The following is a 17,709-nucleotide window of genomic DNA, read 5'->3' on the forward strand; positions in this document are numbered from 1 at the left end:
AATGCTCAGCCAGAGTCAGCAGCAGTGCAGAGGCAGTGCAAGCCAAAGGGATGTGCTCTGCTGTCTCTGTGTTAGTGCCTCGCCCTCACTCCCACCCACAGCAGACAGACTCCGGGCAGCAAAGGTGATCCTAAAAGCAAAGACAATGCACCCTTCACTAACCTTTGCAAACCTCTGGGTGGAGTCCCCACAACACTGGCTGTACCCGCTGTCACCGGGGCTCGACCTCCTGAGCTACCCAGATGCTGAGGGGAATCAAGCCCTGAGTTTTTACTCTATTGCTTCTTCTGTGATTGAACATCCCCCACAACATACAGATGTGAATTTTCTCTTATGATACTTGGCTCATAGCTGCTTGCTGTAGTGAGGAAAGGAAACTAGGAAAATTAAGCTGTGCTATTGATTTTCAAATGGAAATAAACCTTTTTTGGGGTCATTTTCACTGTGAAACATGGTTCAAAAGCACAAGAGGAAAGGGCAGGGTGAGTAGCGAGCTGAAAGGGCAGGGTGAGTAGTGAGCTGCCAGGTAGGTAAGTACAGGGTTTTTTAGGCTTTAGCAACTTTATTTTTGCATTACAGATACTCTTCTTGCTCAAAAGTGCTGCCTTCACCATCTGACCCTTTTCCCCACCCAGCTCGCACCTCATTTATAAACAGACAATAACTTTGTTTGGATTGGTTTGCTGGCAAATTTACACAGCTCTCCCATTCAGAGATCTGATTTCAGGTGACGGTGAACTGATGGAAAGGCATTTGCTCTTAAGAATTATGAGGGCATTCAGCTGCTTGTATCCATTTAAGCAGGACGAAAAGGAAGAAGAAAATAAACAAAAAAAAGAGTAGCAGAAGATAGTGCATGGTCTCTGGGCTTGTTTATATTGTGGCTTAAAATCTGTAGGATGAAACTAGTGTAGTTTGCACAGTAAGAGTGCAAGCTTCTGGGGCAAGAGACCGATTTCTTAAAACCTGGCTAGTGTTTCTATGCATTAAAATCTCCTGGTGTGTCCCTTCATATCCTTTGTAGTTCATGATGGCAAGAATGGCCACTTGGACTTTTTCTTATTTTCTGTCTGGTTTGGTCTTTGCTCTCCTCTGTGACCTATGGCTGTTTGCTTTAACTCTGTGACTTTCTGTTTAGAAGGGCTTCTTTATCCTCGGAGTCCTCAAGAAAGCTTATCTCCATGGCAAGCTAACCAAATTAAATCCCAACCCAAGGAAAAGGGCAGCAAATATTGGGATCCAGCAAAAGTAAATGCACCCTACTTGTGAAGGCACCTTACTCCCAGGAGGAGGACGACTGAAGGACCGCTCATGAGCTCTCCTTGCTGTGTACTGTTGATCAACCTGCCTCTCAAACATGGCTAGAAACAAAGCCAATGCAGACCCAGCAGCATGCTTGTTATACCAAGGGAAATGTCTCCTTCACAACTTGCCCTCACCATATGATGGATGTGTTGGAGGCAGCAGCAGCTGGCATAGCTCATTCTCTTGGGAATAGCCAGGGCAACTTCCCAGGCCATCAGAGACCTTTCTAAGTGAAATAGCAGTGTATGCAAAGGAAATAAGAGAGGCCCATAGCTTGGTGTTTACCCAGCATCCCATGTGTGTCTGTAAATGTGGGAGGGCACAAAGCTCCTACATAGCAAGGGTTAAGATATAGTTACTGGGAATGTTTCCATCAGGGTAGCTTCCCAGTGAAAGTAAATAAATAAATGCTGGCATGGGTGGATTCTGACTAAAGTCTAGACAGGAAAATATTGTTACAACCATAAGATATTTCAGATGATTTCACAGAAACATTTCTCCAAATTAAAGTGCTTAGAGCTATTCAGCTGTTTGGGGTTTTGGGGTTTTTTTCTTTTTAAAAAAAAGAAAACTTTCACACTCAGTTCCTAAGCCCTAACATGTCACAGCAGATGGTGCAAGCTCTATGACCACTTTGCTGAGGCACTACTGAAAGTTTTTAGCCTTAGATATGCCGGTCCTATGCTACCCTAGAGATGGTTTGTGACTGATATTGTGAAAGTCTAGGTGTAGGATGGGGGAACCTCCTAAGTCTCTGTACAATCTGATATTTTACTGAGTTTCACTCTAAGGTGTGGGACATGGATGGTGTGGAGTGTGGCTGGGTGTGTTGTTTGTTTGTTTTGGATTCTCTGTGGTTGTTTGGGGGGGTGGTTAAGGTTTTTAAGGAAGGGAGGTAGAGGAGAGTTTAAGTTTCTAGAGTTCCATTTTGCAGTGTTCCAGATTGGTAGAGACAGCAAGAGTTGGTAATAATGAATGGCTTATTCTATTGTAACAGAGTTCACCTAGCCTCAGTGGAGTTTTAAACTGAGAAATTACCTAGTTGTAATTTGCATGTTGTGTCTGTGCCAGAGGCCAAAATGTTAGCAGGGAAGGGTGTATGTTGGGAGAAGCAGTGGAAACATTACAATGAGTCAACAAGGTTGAACGTAGGGCTCCTCACAAGGGAAGCCTCGTTTATTAAGCAACTTGATCTCTCCCTGTGAGCTCATATGTGAAAAACAGGTTGAGCCATGTCTGAGGGTGTTGCCCTGTGGAATTTGTAGATAAGGATGCTTTATACCTGCGTGTGCCTAACACAGAGAGGTCAGTTACATTCTGTGGCTTCCGGAGGGAACAAGCCTCCAGAGGAGTACAGTTATTCCATTTTTCTTGTGGTAAGTTTATTGAAAAGAACTTTTGCTTCTTCCTCTTCTCCCTATGCCTCCCTTCAAATCTCAGATTCCCTAACTATGAGGTATGATATGTGTGGTTTTCTTCATCAACAGACCCAGGTATCACTACTGAGGCTGCAATGGCGTGGTGGAAGGCCTGGGTAAGTAGAGGATATACTGACACCCTTTTTTGACACTATAATAAGTTAACTTATAAGTTGTATCAGTCACTGTGTGGGAATGAAAAGTTTCCTTTAAAAATCAGCAAGACCTGTTTACTGTTCTTCTAGCTGCACAGTAGCATTCAGCATTTCAAAAACACTGATGAATGAAGGTGTTAACATGATTGCTGGCTATAAGAAGAGGAGTAGACTCTGCCTGACCCTTCAGTTGAGAGTGGTGCAGGGGGGTGTTTGTGTGCCTGTGTGCACGGGGAGATGGTACCACGGAAGAGCAAAGTTACACAGTTGAGGTCTGCAAGCTGAGGGCTCCTTGTCTGCTCCCTTCTCTTGTGGCCAAGTGTGAGTTCAGGGCACTGGTCTGTCCCCATTTTGGTCCCCTGTTGTGCTGGCAGGCTGTGGTCACAGAGAAAGATATAGTCAAGCCATAATGTCTTTCTTGGGTAGGTCTTTAATATTGCAACAACGTGTCCTTGAATACCCTGTTTGTTTGCTAGGAGCCAGAAATGCTATGTATGTTCTCTTGTAAACTCTTGTGGCTTTGAGAGGAATTGGCAGGATGGGAGATGCTCGTGGGGTGTGCCGAGGCAGCCTCCAGGGTCGAGCTCCAGCCAGGCAGCAGGTAGCTCTGGTGATGTGCCCAGTTCTGCTGCCATCCATGGCAGCTCTCCCATTAGCCTCTGTGGGAGGCCAGGTTTTACCCCCAGATTTCATCTCCAGATAACTATAAGCCAAAGCCTAGAAGAGACCTGCTGGAGACATGCAGTGGAGGAGTACTGGTAGAGAAGTCTTCTTTTACTGTTCCAACCCCTGCCCAGCACCTCTGCCAGTAGTGCACAGGCTTTCTCTGGAATGCTTTTGGCTTGTTTGTTGAAGGATTTGTCCCAGAGTTCCCTCACTTCTTGTTGTGAAGACAGCTTCATGTTTAAGCAGCCTGTGCAAAGGGTAAACCTGCACCGAGGCTCCAGTGCTGCTGCTCCTCTCCCAGCTGGGGTAGTGCTGGTGGTGGCTGAGCAGGGGGTGAGGGGCCTCCCTGCCACATGCCAGCAAAAGTACCTGGGAATCATAGGAGAGCTGTTTTAGTGTATTATATTGCCTCCAATGCAATGCAGCCATCAGGGAGGAAGAAACTACTCTGCATGGACGTGACCAACTTTTCAGGTTCTCAGTTACAATTTTGCAACTGAGGGGCAAGGACCGGAAGAAAAAAAACAAACTAAACCCAAAATACCTTGTGGAACAGAGATTGCCAAACTAATTCCTACTTTCCCTCAGTAGGATTCAGATAGCAAACTTTCATAATCTCAAAATATTTCCCCCCCCCCAAAAAGATTAAAGTTGTAGTCTTCCTTTCTGCTGAGTTCTCTCTGCCTTGCTCTTTCCTTTTGGAAGTTTAGTATAATCAAATAGATGCATTTCCAAAGCTTAGAGTAGCTCTCACTTTAATTTTTCCCTTTCTGATGATCTGTTCCCCACTACTCCAAGTTGGAAATAATTTCTAAACTTAGAATGAGAAAAGAAAGAGAAAAGCCCCTGAAAACTCCAGTGATCTCTTGCTAGTTGGTGTTGTAGGGGGTGGAGGCATGAAAAGAAAATGAGAGGCCCAAGGAAGGATGGGGGAAAATTGTTTTGCTTTTCTAAACCCGTCATAAAAAATACAGTTCAAAGGCAAAAAAAAGAATGAAAAAGTGTGAAACTTTCTGAGAAACTTGCTACTGAGAAAAACCCAAAATGTAATCCTGCCTGTCCCCAAATTCCAGCTTTTCAATAAACTATTGTTTAGTTTTGAAGATATTTTGGTAGTAAAGCTTTTAATCCTTCCTTTCATTTAGAGGTAAAACTTTTCAGAGCATCAGTTGTCAGGTACACTGATTCTACTGCTTTCGTGCCAATTATTCAGATTCACATCAAGAGTGACACAAATGCCTTGAATAGTTTCGGTTAGGTAGTAGAAGGATCAATTCAACCGGGAAACAAGACCAAACTGAACAGGGTTTCTCTGAAAAGTTGATGTGGTTGTACCTGTGCTGCAACAATTATGTACATGGAGAATGAGGTGTATGAGTGAGTCATGAGTGTGCTACTTGAGCCAGGAAGGGCCGTAACTGTTTATTGGAATTAGTACCAAAAGAGATCATTGTTTAATTTGTTTCCACTGCCTCCAAATGAAAGCTCAGCTTTGCACTCCCCCTTTGACTGAGTCACCAGGCATGCGTCCAGAATGTTGGGGGGTTTTTTTCACATGTTGCTTGCATGCAGCTAGAGAGGGTTGACCATCTTTTTCAGAGCAAAATCACATGGGATGGGTACAACCTGCTTTCCCAGAAAGCTGTGATGGTGCTGGCTGTCTTAGCAGAGGGCTACAAAAGGTACACCTGCCAGCTCAGCCAGACACCTCAGCCAGTGACAAACAGTTGGAGATGGCAATACTACCTAGTGTGTCACTGCTTTTTCTGCAGTGACAGCTTCACCACAGCCTTAAACTTGCTGTTCAGTGATTATTTGAATTCAAAGCTTCATCTGTTGAGAAGTTTCCTGTTGACACCATCTGCTTCACAGCTGCTCTTTCTGCTGGGACAAGGTGTGGTATTGCAGGAGTCTGTGCTGGCTGTAAAGCAAACTTCTCCAAGTCTTGCTGACTGATGAACATACTGCCTCTCTCAATACTCATCATTGCCTCTTGGTCCCTTGTCACTGCTCCTGGAGCTTGGCTGGCAAAGGGGCCACCAAGCAAACATGTGCCAGCTGTATCTACTGATACTCTCTCACAGGAAATAAGAGCAGAGGGTATTTGCATCACAGCAAATGGAGGCTGGTGGGTGGCACTTGGTGGTCCATATTATGCAAGTCAGGTAGGACATTCTGGTCTGTGAGCTCTGATTTTTTTCTGGCCAGGAAGTCACCCCCATTGAAAAATCCAGCAGGTCATACTGATACCATTAATTCAGTATTAACACAATCTTTGAAAGTAAATTTATGAGAATATAGTTGTTTCCAACTTAAATATCTTTGCTGCTAAGAAAGAGAAAACTGTCTTATTGGAATAAAGTGATTATGACTCTTCATGCCTATCCACCCACATACTCTCCTGTTGATAGGACCAGCTTGTTAGAGATGTGACACTATATCCAAGCCAGTCCCTTGACTAAAAGCTATGTTAAATCAAAGCTTTTATGCCTGAGTTTTGGTTGATTGCCTTGCTTACCTTGTGGTGACTGAAATAAATCTCAGTGTGTCTTTCTGCCCTGGAACTCTGGCACTATTGGCACCTTAGGGGTCTGTCAGGGGGATTCTTGGCCCTTGGTACAGCAAAGAACTCAAACCTGCACTCCTCTGGATGTATCTCTTCCTTCAAAGTAGTCTCTTAGCCCAAATCCTTCCAGTGGAGATGCTTCCTTCCTGGAACCAGCTGTGCAGAAGTGCAGCAGCAGCTACTTAGAAAAATGGCTTGTGAGAGCAAGACTATTCCAGGAAATCAAAAAACTACCTAAAAACTACCCTGCACCAACCCACTGGGAAATGCAGTATGATGCTATAGCATACATGCTGTGAAGCACTGTATTTAAGGGGTGAACAGGAAAGTCCAATCTATCACAGTCTGAGGTTTTTCTGCCAGACTGCCAGACTGCCTGCTGACTCTTGCAGCAGCGTCAGCCATGCTTTGCCTTTCATGTTTCTGCCGGGAGCCAAAGGCTGGTACAGACAGGTGGAGACAGGAAACTTGTGTTCTCTTTGGAGAGAAACTTGTGTTCTCTTTTTGCTCTGCTGAGAAACTTTGAAACAGGCTCTCCTATTTTCTGGGACTTCCCCATGTGTAGGCAACAAATGGCATTATTGTACTTTTCAAATGCTTTTTCTTCAGCTGATGAAATACAGCAGTGAAAAGTCCTGTATTTTTCTTCTTTCAGAGTGAAGAAGAGGGCAAGTCTGTGGCAGGTGCTTTACGTTTTGATGCTGCACCTGATGCCCAGACTTTGTACAAGGCCATGAAAGGGCTTGGTGAGTTGACTCCAACCACATATGTAAATTCTACTTTTGCTTATACTTGCTAAGTTGAAAGCCATTCCTTAGGAAATTTGCGTACGGAGATATAACTTTTTTTAATGTGAAAAATTAAAGTTTCCTTAGTATGTACTTAAATTTCTACATGAAGGCAATGAACTAGGCAGAGTTATCTGAATATTCAAACTGGGATTTTGGACTAGTCTCAGCTTATTCTGTGACCTTTGTTTATGACTTATTGTTGCTCTCCACAGGGACTGATGAACAAGCTATAATTGATGTCCTAACCAAGAGGAGCAATATACAGCGTCAAGAGATTGCCAAATCCTTCAAAGCACAGTTTGGAAAGGTTCTGCCAAAGCAAAGCCATATTCAATCACTGTTTTACTGCAGCCAGGATGTAGTAAATGGGTGTACAGTTCATCCTGCAAGCATGATGCAAACAATACGCAGGTCTTCTGCAAATAACTAGACGAATATCTATTTATAAGGCCTGGGATGAATGTGGGAAATTAATTTTTGATCAGAAAAACTTGGTTTTCTCCCAAAGACTTAAATTTTTTTGTAAAATGCATTTTGACAAGAAACACTTTTTAAAAATCAGTTTCAACTTAGAATGTAGCTTTTTATTGTTTTTGAAGCTGTACCAAAAATTGATATTTTTTAAGTGATATTTTGAGTAAAATATTGGTTTGGTTTCAGGCCTTTTTAAGTGTCACAGAAAGTTCAATTTAAAGACTTATTTAATTATAGTTGTTTGGAAATTCTGAACATGAAAAAAATCTTGGTTATTGACAACCATGTTTTCCTGTGGCTCTCTTTGTTTCTTTGATAAAAATCTTACTTTTAATGGGAAAACTTTTCCACAAGCCAGCTGTGCTACCAGCCCTACTCTGGAGCCTCCAATGACCCTTTGCTGGAAACAGAACTGCCATGCAAGAGCCCCAGAAAAGGAAACAAATATGGGAGTGGCAAATATGGAACAATGTATAAATAGAATGCTTGCATCCCACTAAAACAAAGACAGTCATACCCTCGAAAAACCTGCACTGTAGTGAAAGGAAAACTTGAAGTGTTTCTTCAAGCAAACTTCATGCCTGATTCTGCAAATGTCCCAGGTGCAAGTTTATGTTCAGGCTTTGGGAATCAGCTTTCCCTGAAGCTACACCTGTGTTCAATTCAAGGCCTTCAGCTGCCTAATCTGCTCACTAACTAGAGCAGGATGGAGAAAGATTTGCAGCAGGATGATTTACTACCTGGGAAAAGCTTAAGTATTGAGGAAACAGGGAATGCGGAAGCACCTAAACAAATCTCATTTTGCAGTTAGGTGCCATTTCAGTCCCAGGACCTTTTTTAATGAACTATCAACACAATACTGTCATTCAGCTTCATTACTTAGGCCATGGGGATGGAAACAGCATGGGCAGTAAAAAGATCCTGTGAAGCTGTTTATGTAACTATGTGATGCATATTTAACAGGATCTGATTGAAAGTCTGAAGTCTGAACTGAGTGGCAACTTTGAGAGGCTCATGGTAGCTCTCATGTACCCCCCATTCAAGTATGATGCCAAGGAGCTGTATGATGCCATGAAGGTAAGCAAATTGCATGCTGATATTTACGTAATAGCACAAATGCAGTGCTAAATTCCTGTAATTGTGCTTATTAATGTAATTAGTAATAAGTGGACTGTTACGTTAAGTTTGTTATTAGCAGTAGCCTTTGAGAAATAGTTAATTGTATTATTAATGCATATTGTGGTTATGGCTATAAAAGAATTTCTGTACTTGTATGTCTCATGGTTTTGCTGTTGCCACAACCCCACGGTTGTGGGTTCAGTCCCTGGAGGAGCCATTCACTGAAGAGTTGGACTTGAAGATCCTTGGGGGTCCCTTCCAACTCAGAATATTCTCTGATTCTAAATTCACACACAAAGCTGCTGCCCTGATGCCCCACCAGAGCCATGAAACCTTAAAGAAATTAAGGAGTGGTGGTGCAAGGGCCAGGCTGGGGTTAGCTGGGATCCTACCTATTGGTACTGTATCTTTACATGTTTCAGATGCAGAGTGGTCTATTAAAGTGGTCCAAAGATGACTGTCTAGCCAAGCATTGGTCTCCCCAAATCCCTCTAATGCTGTCTGTTGTCAAAGATCTGACTCCAGAAATGCATTGCAGAAGTGTGGGGTTACATAAAATCATCCTTGACAAATTAGGCACTTCAGTAAAAGAAATCGTGTTCAAATCAAATGTGCTTTCTGTCTCCAGCTTTCATCATGACAGTTTCTTACAGCTCAGCACACAGCCTGACACTGCTGCTATCCAACGCCTCCCTTGACCATACTTTCCTAGCAATAAATCACACTCCATGACTAGATCCTTTTCTCCACCTTTATTTCTCCACTGTGTTTTCTATTAAAGGGTGTGGGAACCAGTGAAGGTGTTATCATAGAGATCTTGGCATCTCGGACTAAAGCACAGATCAAAGAGATAATCAAGGCTTACAAAGAAGGTAGGTGCCTGGGGCTCAGATTTCTGTGGTCAGAGCAATGAGCCTGATTGCACAGCACTAATGGTGTTACCAGCTAGCACTGTCAGCAGGAAAATGGCTTTTTTAAAAGCCAGAAGGTGGAACCTAACTTTGTTTTCAGCCTGGCAAATAGAACATGGCTGTGCTGAGATAATTTGAAAATCCCTTTCTAGGTCTTCATCCAGCTACAGCAGAGGGTCAGCAAACCACAGATTTGGCTCAGTTCGACCACAAGGGCTATTGTCAGAACACAAGCAAAACTAGAGCTGTGCACTTGACTGCTTCTCCCCATTAAATAGATGGGATTTTATTAAATATGTATTTGTAAATATTTGATCTCTTTGATCCCTTCAACTATACCTCTAACATTGGCTCTGGGTTTATTCCTTGGGCATCAGGGGAGCTAGTGACTCAGCTGGATGCAAGCGCCAGCCTGGGTATCACTGAGGGTGTGGTCTCAGCCCTATTTTGTTCCCTAATTACCTTTATGACCATCGTCCTTCGGTTACTGGTAATATCTTGAGTATACCACCCAAATAACAAATCCTTCCCTTGTCCTTCTCTTTCCTTTGGATAGAATATGGTTCTGATCTGGAAGAAGATATAAAATCGGAAACAAGTGGCTACTTAGAACAGATTCTGGTTTGCCTTCTTCAGGTAATGCTAGAAAAGAGAAATGAGGGTATAAAGATCATCACATTTTTCTCCTCCTTTTCTGAGAAGACATGCAATAGAAAAGCCAGTACAGTCATGATCACCAGATAAACTGCAGAGACAACCATGTCACTTGGAGTGGATCTGTTTCAGCTTCCATGTACTGAAGCAGGGAACTCTCCATCCTTTAGCAGCAATAAGAGATGGAATCTTAGAGCCAGCTCTGCTGCAGGGAGACACCTCACTTTTCTGTATGTGTAAAGCCACTGCACTCTACAAGGGTCTTAGAAAACAGTGGCCCTCCACTATGATTCACCACTTTTCTAGGGTCTGTGCCTTTGATGTTGAGTATATTTGGATGCATTTACTCTATCACATTTTCTCAATTTTTCTGCCTAGCAGGAGAATAACTGAGGAATTTTTTTTACTCCACTTCATGACCGATTTCAGTGCCTTTCAGAGAAGGAGTTAGCACTTGTGCTGTCTGAAGCATTACTGCTTGAGCACTCTGCAATAATAGATAGCTGAGAAGGATAATTGATCTTTGCCCAGAACAGATGCTGTGATCCTTATTGATGGAAAAATCTTTGAAGCAAAATGGTTACCTTTCTTTTTTCTTCTCACAGGGTGAGAGAGACAATGCCACTCTCTATGTGGACACAGCCCTGGCTCTCCAGGATGCAGAGGTACTCTCAAATGCCTGTGATCAGATATGCCTGCAGATATGCCAGATATGCCTCAGATATGTCTGCATCCCCACCTTCCTGAAATTCAGAGTGCTTCAGTGGGCAACAGAGTCCTGGTTATCAGAGGGTTGGACTCCCAATAGTGTGGGGTGGGGTGATCTTCAAGTAAGCAACTTGGGGTTCCTCAGTTTTGCCTGCACTGCTGAGCTTTGCCATTCCAAAGAGGAGTGATGAGACCTGGGCTTGTGCTCAGCTGCTTTTGATATGTGAAGTGTATGGATATAGTAGAGTGGAAGAGGAAATAAAAGGGAAGAAACCTCCAGAGTATTGTTGGCTGCTCCAGTTGCTGCAGGAGGGATGGAAAGGATGGAGATAGCAGCTGCTCCAGTTTGTCTAGAAGACAGTCAAAGGTTTTCATAATCAACCATTCTAGAAGACCCTAGTTCACATGGTGTTTTAAGTTGCTTCAAACCCCTTTACCCTAGTGATGCCTTCAGACAAACTCTGTTCCTTTACCAGCTGCACACACAGAACATCTCACTAATAATTGTGTGTTAAATTACAGACTCTCTATGCTGCTGGAGAGAAGATACGGGGCACTGATGAGATACAGTTCATCACCATCTTGTGCAAAAGGAGTGCCACACACTTACTGAAAGGTATGGAGCAAAGCCCACACTCCCAAGCTCTGGAATGAGAAATCACTCTAGCCAAAAAGAAGAGACAGGGCTATAGGTGGAAGAGATGGGTGGTCAGAAATAAGTACCTGAGTCTATTTTCTAATCCTTAGTCATTCAGTAACCAAAAGCTGCTAGCAGCTTCTATGAAAGATTATGAAGACTTAGTTCTGCTGAAAATCAAGTGGCTTATCTAGGAGTCCGTTATACAGTGCTGATAACAGGATGGTTGGTATAGTTGTTTTTATAAACCCAAGAAGTGAGTGAGTGAGTCCCTTTCTAACCAAGGAGCATGTGGTGGACAAACAAATGACCCCTTGAATGTGGTTCCTTTGTGGGGGAAAAAAAAATCACTAAAAAAGGCATCAAGGTCTGCTGGGAGGGAAGACACTAACCCTTTTCCAGCTAAGAGAAACCTCAGCTCCTCACTATCCATGCAGCAGAGACCCGACCTTGTCATCTCAAGACTTTTGAGGCATAACAGATTTTGTTATGTTGACTTAATCTCAGCATATCAAGTACTATGTAAATCAGCTGGACCTAAACTGATAAATGTAGCTGGTGATAAATTAAGCATGCCTGAACTTTTTCAAGCTGAGGTCTTCTGAGGCTGTTTCTATGCCCTGGAAGCCAGCTCCCCCTTGTGTTTCAAATTCAATCTCCCAAGGTCACTTAAAAATAAACACACAAAAAAAAAGGGGCCTCTAGAGTCTTTGTCTGTGTCTGCCTTTAAAAAGCAAAATTCATCTAGTTGTTGTCATAATGCAACCAATCTTTGAAACCTACCGTGGCACCAGGCAATTTCCTCTGTGCTATGGCAGCCTGGAGCTGATTGTCTTTAAAACCTGCGTGTAATTGTTGCAGCCTTTTTTTTTTTTTTTAATACAGTGGGCCTGAGTTGAGAAGTTTGTATCCATCTATCTATTCTGTACTCCCTTTCCTCAAAGTGTCTTGAGTGTTGATGGTCTTGGATGCTGAGCAAAGTTTATTAAGATGTCCATTGTATTATATAGAAGTTTTCCTTCTCTGTTAGTCTGAAAGCTAGGAATAAAAACAGATATCTATGTTTCTGAACCCTGGAGTATACAAAGTGTGTAAGGTGAAAAGTGACTCTGTTCCTGAGCTTTTGTTAATGTGGGAAGTCAAATATCTTGGAATATGCACCTGTGTTTTGCTTATCTTTTCTCAGTTTTTTTTTTAAATTGTGGTTGAAATAGTAAGTTTTCCCAAAATGTGTGGTCATCATTTTAAAGTCCATGGGCCATGAGCAGCATAGTCCTAGATTAAAGTTGATTTTATTTTGGCTCTTGAAGCTAATGACATCACCAACCACAAGACCAAAGGTGTGCCTCACCTTCTGTATTCTGCTTCATTTCTGTGTTTAAAGACAGCAGTGAAGGGTCAGATTTCCAAATGAACTTAAGATGACTGAAATTACATTTTCAAATGAAGGCAAGAAATTAAGAATCAGGAATGGTTTGGGTTTTGTGAATATTGCCATCCATTTTTGTACCTTATTTCTGATGTTGACTAAAGCCTCCTGCTGGTGCAAATGTGACCATTGCTTTAGCAGGATCTGTGTGTTCATATAACCACACAGGCAGTGCCTGCAAATATTGGGCACAAAATGCCTCAGAGGTTCCTTGGTAAAAAATTGAAGTTCTTTGTGTTTCAAACAGTGTTTGAAGAATACCAGAAACTGGCTGGTAAGAGCATAGAAGACTCTATCAAGAGTGAAACTCATGGTTCACTTGAGGATGCCATGCTGGCTATTGGTAAGAGTGATGATGTTTCCCTTTGCTTTGTCTGAATCTGCTGCCTTTTCTCCTGCAGTAGTTGACTGTTATGAGGTGAATCTACTTTATAAAGGCGTCTGGCAGGTAGTAAAGGGTGCCTCTTGGGTAAGATAAACTCAGATTTCTGGAGCACACTGAATTAATGGAAAGGATGTTGAATCTGTGTCTGAATCACCTGCTGCCCTGGACTGGAATTACCATTGATTCTTACTGAACCTTTTTGTATGTCTAGTGAAATGCACCAGGAACATCCGTTGCTACTTTGCAGAGAGGCTGTACCATGCTTTAAAGGTAAGGCTCTTCAGTGTAACACACTTGTTTTCATATTGGACTTAACTTGTAACCTGGCTTCCACCAGCTCAAACCAGAAGAGCCAAAGTTTTGGTGAAATGCAGCAAGTTTTGTGCAATTCTTGCAAAAAGTAGCAGAATTCTTTCAAAAACTTTCGGTAGAAAAGTACCCTTTAAGCTTGAGATACCAAGGGAGTCTGGTTTTTCTGGTTTAAGAGTCTGCAAGAAGCCCAATCCCACTTCCTGGAACGCAGACAAAACCTCTGGAAGAAGCTTTTCTAGGGGGTTGATTATGGTGAAGCTTTGCATTCCATGTTAATAGACTGGAACACAGTATTTTCTCTTTAGGAAGCAATTCTCTCAAGGGCAGTATAAAATGAGAGTTCTAAATGGGGACACATAAGGCATTTGCAGATTGTGCCCCTGTAACGCTTAACTGATATGTAAAAGACGTCAGCTCTCCCAACTTTTTGGAGAGCTGAGATAACTGATTTGTTTTGTTTATAGATGTGATCTTAATTTTCCTGTGAGTGATTAAACAATATTGGTTGAAGCCAAACATTGCATGGATGATGCTACACAATGTGTATTCAGTGCCAATTTCTGACTCTGTAGCGTGTTTGCTTTTGCATTTGACATAAGCAGAACTTGTAGCACACTTCCGTGGTGGGCATGTGGTGGTGATGGTGGCCCCTGGGACAGGTGTGAGGGTTGGCCCTCCAGAAAGGGATGCAGATGTTCTGCAGGACAAATGATGTTCAAAAGCTGACTCCTCCTGTCCTGAACCAGTTTGCACAGCTTATCCCTTGAACACCCAGTAACATCACAGACTGATCTATCTGCTATTCCAGGGGGCTGGCACAGATGATGGAACTCTTATAAGGGTGATTGTTTCTCGAAGTGAAGTTGACCTGAATCTTATAAAGCCTGAATTCCAGCGTATTGCAGGAAAGTCTCTCTCCAGTATGATTTTGGTAAGCAGAATCTTGATATGATGATTCTTAGCCATTACATGTATTCCTAACCTGTCTAGCACTGTGGGATTTTTCCATGGTTGTTTGCAGTAACAATGTCATTTCGGCTGTGATCATGGCTCTCCTTCATTAGGGCTATTAACTATCATCCCCTTCAGAGACATATATACTTGAAAGGTGAGTCAGGTTGTCAGACTGTATGCTCTACAAGTGACTTGGACAAAGCAAACCCAAGAACAGACTGTGCCAGGTTTTTCATGGACCAGACTTTGTATCCATGCACTGTCTGATCTTCTAGATGAATCTAAATTGTTACACCTATCCCACACTTCTGTGCCATTTTCTTTTCTCTCTCTGCTATCCTTAACTACCTCAAGCCGGTACCATATAAGTCAAAACAGTGCTGGGGGTTTTTCTTTTTGTTTCCTTTTTTTTTTTTTCTTGTTGTTGCTGTTGTTTGGGATTTTTTAGCTGACTTTACCCCAGGTTAAAACCTGGTATATACTGTGATGAGACAGGTTTAGAAACTGAACCTTGTCAAAGCTTATTGTAGCATTTGAATGTGCCTCCCCTCTCAGGGCTGAAATGCTGGTTTTTACCGTTTGTCCTAAGGACGCTGGGACATTCCTCTCCCCCTGTGCAAATGGCACAGAAGCCCTACCCTTAGTAGTCCCCATGGGAAGTAATGGTTCTGTAATGAAGGCCCTTTCCTGTAATTGACACTGTCAGAGTCTGTCATGTTGATTAATGATCGGTCTTCAAGGATCTGTCTCATTCCTTCTGAGAAGTGGAACTGCTTTACACCTGTCATGACAAAACATTCAAAGGGAGCAAATTTTTTTTATCTAGTGAATATTTTGTGTGTGCTTCTAGATAAAAATGACCCTGGTTTTGGCTTTTTAAAAAATACCATGTGTCAGGGCTAACTCTAGTACCCTTTCCCTTCCTGTAGGGAAGAGATGGTACACAAATATCCAGGGATATAAAATCTGAACACAGCTGGCTTGATTGCTCTCATTTGTGCTGACTTGGTGCTGCTCTGCAGGACAGAACCCTGACCAATTGCTCACCTGCATTCCAAAGGAAAGAATTAGACTTGATAAATGTTATTTCAGGTGGCAGCTACAGGCCTCATTTCTCCATTCACTTTTGATGGTGTGTCAGTTGGCAGCAACTCTGCTAAAGTCTGGCTTGCTCTTTCCAAAATCCTTTTCCTGTGTGGGCATATTCCACAGACTGACTAAGTCAGCACTTGGAGCATATAGAGGAACTTCCATGCTCACCTATTTTTTAATTTTTTCTCCTGTCAGGATGATACCAGTGGTGATTACAAGACAGCCTTGATGAATCTCTGTGGCAGTGACTGACAAACTTTAGGAGGAGGATGTTGAAAAGGATACAGAGAAAATTAACAGCGAACAAGGGTCTTGAAAATGTACATGTAGAAAATATTTTCATTGATCCAAGTGGGGAGAAAAAGAGGATCAAATTAATAGTCAAGATTTCCAAAGCTTTCTGAAGGTTGTGGATGCTTATTATACATTAAATGCTATCGACTTCCCCTATAGTTTTTCAAACACAAGGGGGAACGTTAATTTTTTTGTTTCCATTTTGTTCATTGTAATTTCCCTTCTGTTTTAATTCTTTGTGAAGTATGATGCTTTGAAGAGAAAGTAAAGGTTCTTTTAAACCCTCTACAGTTGTTTCACAAGTCTGAACAATTCTACAAAGCTTGGGCTGTCCTGAAGCCTTGCTAACTTCACTAGGATAAGCTGGTAGAGTGCGGCCCGTTTGATGCTAGCAGGGTGGGTCTGGAAGGAGTCCCTGATATTAACGAGGCTTTAGGGCATGAGTCAGAATGCCACAGGGGTTGGTTTAGCAGCCTTCTCTGCATAACTTCAGTAGGGTCTCCCCAAGGAGCAGTGAATGGCAGAGCCAAGCTGGCTGTAAGCATGTGAAAGTTGAAAGCTGTGTGCCTGATTTCCTTCTTGCTTGTCTGTTGAGGAAGATCAGCAAGTTCAGGGCTTGACATCAATGTCAGACCATGGAGGAATCAGAATTGGAGTAGATGATTTGTTTATAGTGAATATAGTATATCCTGCCCTTGGGAGCAGACTTGTTTCTGCTCCTAGTTTCACAGTAACTCCTCAGATGTCCATACACTCCCTCAGAAGTTGCCTCCAACCTCCATGACTGCACCCACCACTTGCTGAGTGAGGCCCCAAATGTGTGGACAGTGATACAGAGAGAACAGGATAAAATGGTTTGAGAAGCTCGGGTCTGCTTTGACCACTGATTCTCCACACTTAGAGCAAATCATTTAAATGTGTAATTACCAAAAGGCATTGTGTTCAGGAAAGGAGCTTTTCCAATCAAGTGGATGAATTTATTGGCCATGGGGTAATAACTTGCTTGCGCTGCTCAAATTAACAGGAACCAGTGCAGTCAGAGTGGTGAGTTAAAAGGTTTTAAGGAGTCCAGGCCACAGACCTGGGACCTGGGCTCAGGGTATCTGCACACTTCTGGTGAACACAAAGAAAAGGAGGTTTCAATCCCTGCCCCTTTAAGTGCTTGTGTTTTCAGTGATATCCCAATTCCTCACCTGGACTAAAATCAGTTGGAGACAGGTCTCTTAACTGAGCTTCAAGGTAGGGGTTCTTCTCTCAGTTTTTGAGGGATATGGGCCAGCTACAGGCACCAAAGGACGGGGAATTGCACGTCCCTTCTGCTGGCCAAAGGCCCCACTTGATTCAGTCACTTGTTCTAGTTGATACCGATGATCAGCCTTCCCTGGTTTTGGGTTTCTTTTTTGCAGGGGGGTTGTGGTGTGGGATTTTTTTGTTGTTGTTGTTTTTGTTTGTTTGTTTGTTATTAGGTTGGAGGGGGTTGGGGGTTTTTTTGTTTGTTTGGGTGGTTTTTGTGTGTGGTTTTTTTTTTTTTTTTGTCATTTGTTTGGTTTGGGGTTTGGGTTTTATTTGTTTTCCTTTTGTTTGTTTGTTGTTTGAGTTTGGGGGGAGTTGTTTGTTGTTTTTTTTTTTTTTTTTTTTTGTGTGTGTGTGTTTTGTTTTGGATTGGTTTTGTTTTTTTTTTTTTTTCTTATTTGCTTGTTTAGTTTTTTGAGCGGGTTCGGGCGCTGGTTTCCACGAGAGGCATGCCAGGGTCGGGAGGAGGAGGGGAGGCAGGGAAAGCCGTGCTTACACCTCCATCTGCTGGGGACAGGGCACAGCCTGCGCGCAGCCCGGCGGCTG

At 42.7% G+C, this 17,709-nt stretch overlaps 1 protein-coding gene and 1 long non-coding RNA gene across 2 annotated transcripts in view; one reads left to right on the plus strand and one right to left on the minus strand.

Annotated features, from left to right (window-relative positions):
- LOC127476813 (uncharacterized) overlaps nucleotides 1–17,709 on the minus strand; it is a 121,212-nt gene that overhangs the window by 38,148 nt on the left and 65,355 nt on the right. The window lies entirely within an intron of this gene.
- Nucleotides 2,617–16,090, plus strand: ANXA8L1 (annexin A8 like 1). Its single transcript, XM_051800168.1, has 13 exons — nucleotides 2,617–2,681; nucleotides 2,793–2,839; nucleotides 6,766–6,856; nucleotides 7,114–7,208; nucleotides 8,339–8,452; nucleotides 9,276–9,366; nucleotides 9,962–10,041; nucleotides 10,665–10,724; nucleotides 11,290–11,383; nucleotides 13,081–13,176; nucleotides 13,430–13,488; nucleotides 14,339–14,461; nucleotides 15,772–16,090. The coding sequence occupies exons 2-13, from the start codon at nucleotides 2,819–2,821 to the stop codon at nucleotides 15,826–15,828; spliced, it is 981 nt and encodes a 326-aa protein (XP_051656128.1). The 5' UTR covers nucleotides 2,617–2,681; nucleotides 2,793–2,818; the 3' UTR covers nucleotides 15,829–16,090.

Source organism: Manacus candei, unplaced genomic scaffold (assembly GCF_025592945.1).
Source record: "Manacus candei isolate 608988 ecotype Guabito, Panama unplaced genomic scaffold, ASM2559294v1 h1tg000050l, whole genome shotgun sequence".
Classification (NCBI taxonomy): Eukaryota; Metazoa; Chordata; class Aves; order Passeriformes; family Pipridae; genus Manacus; species Manacus candei.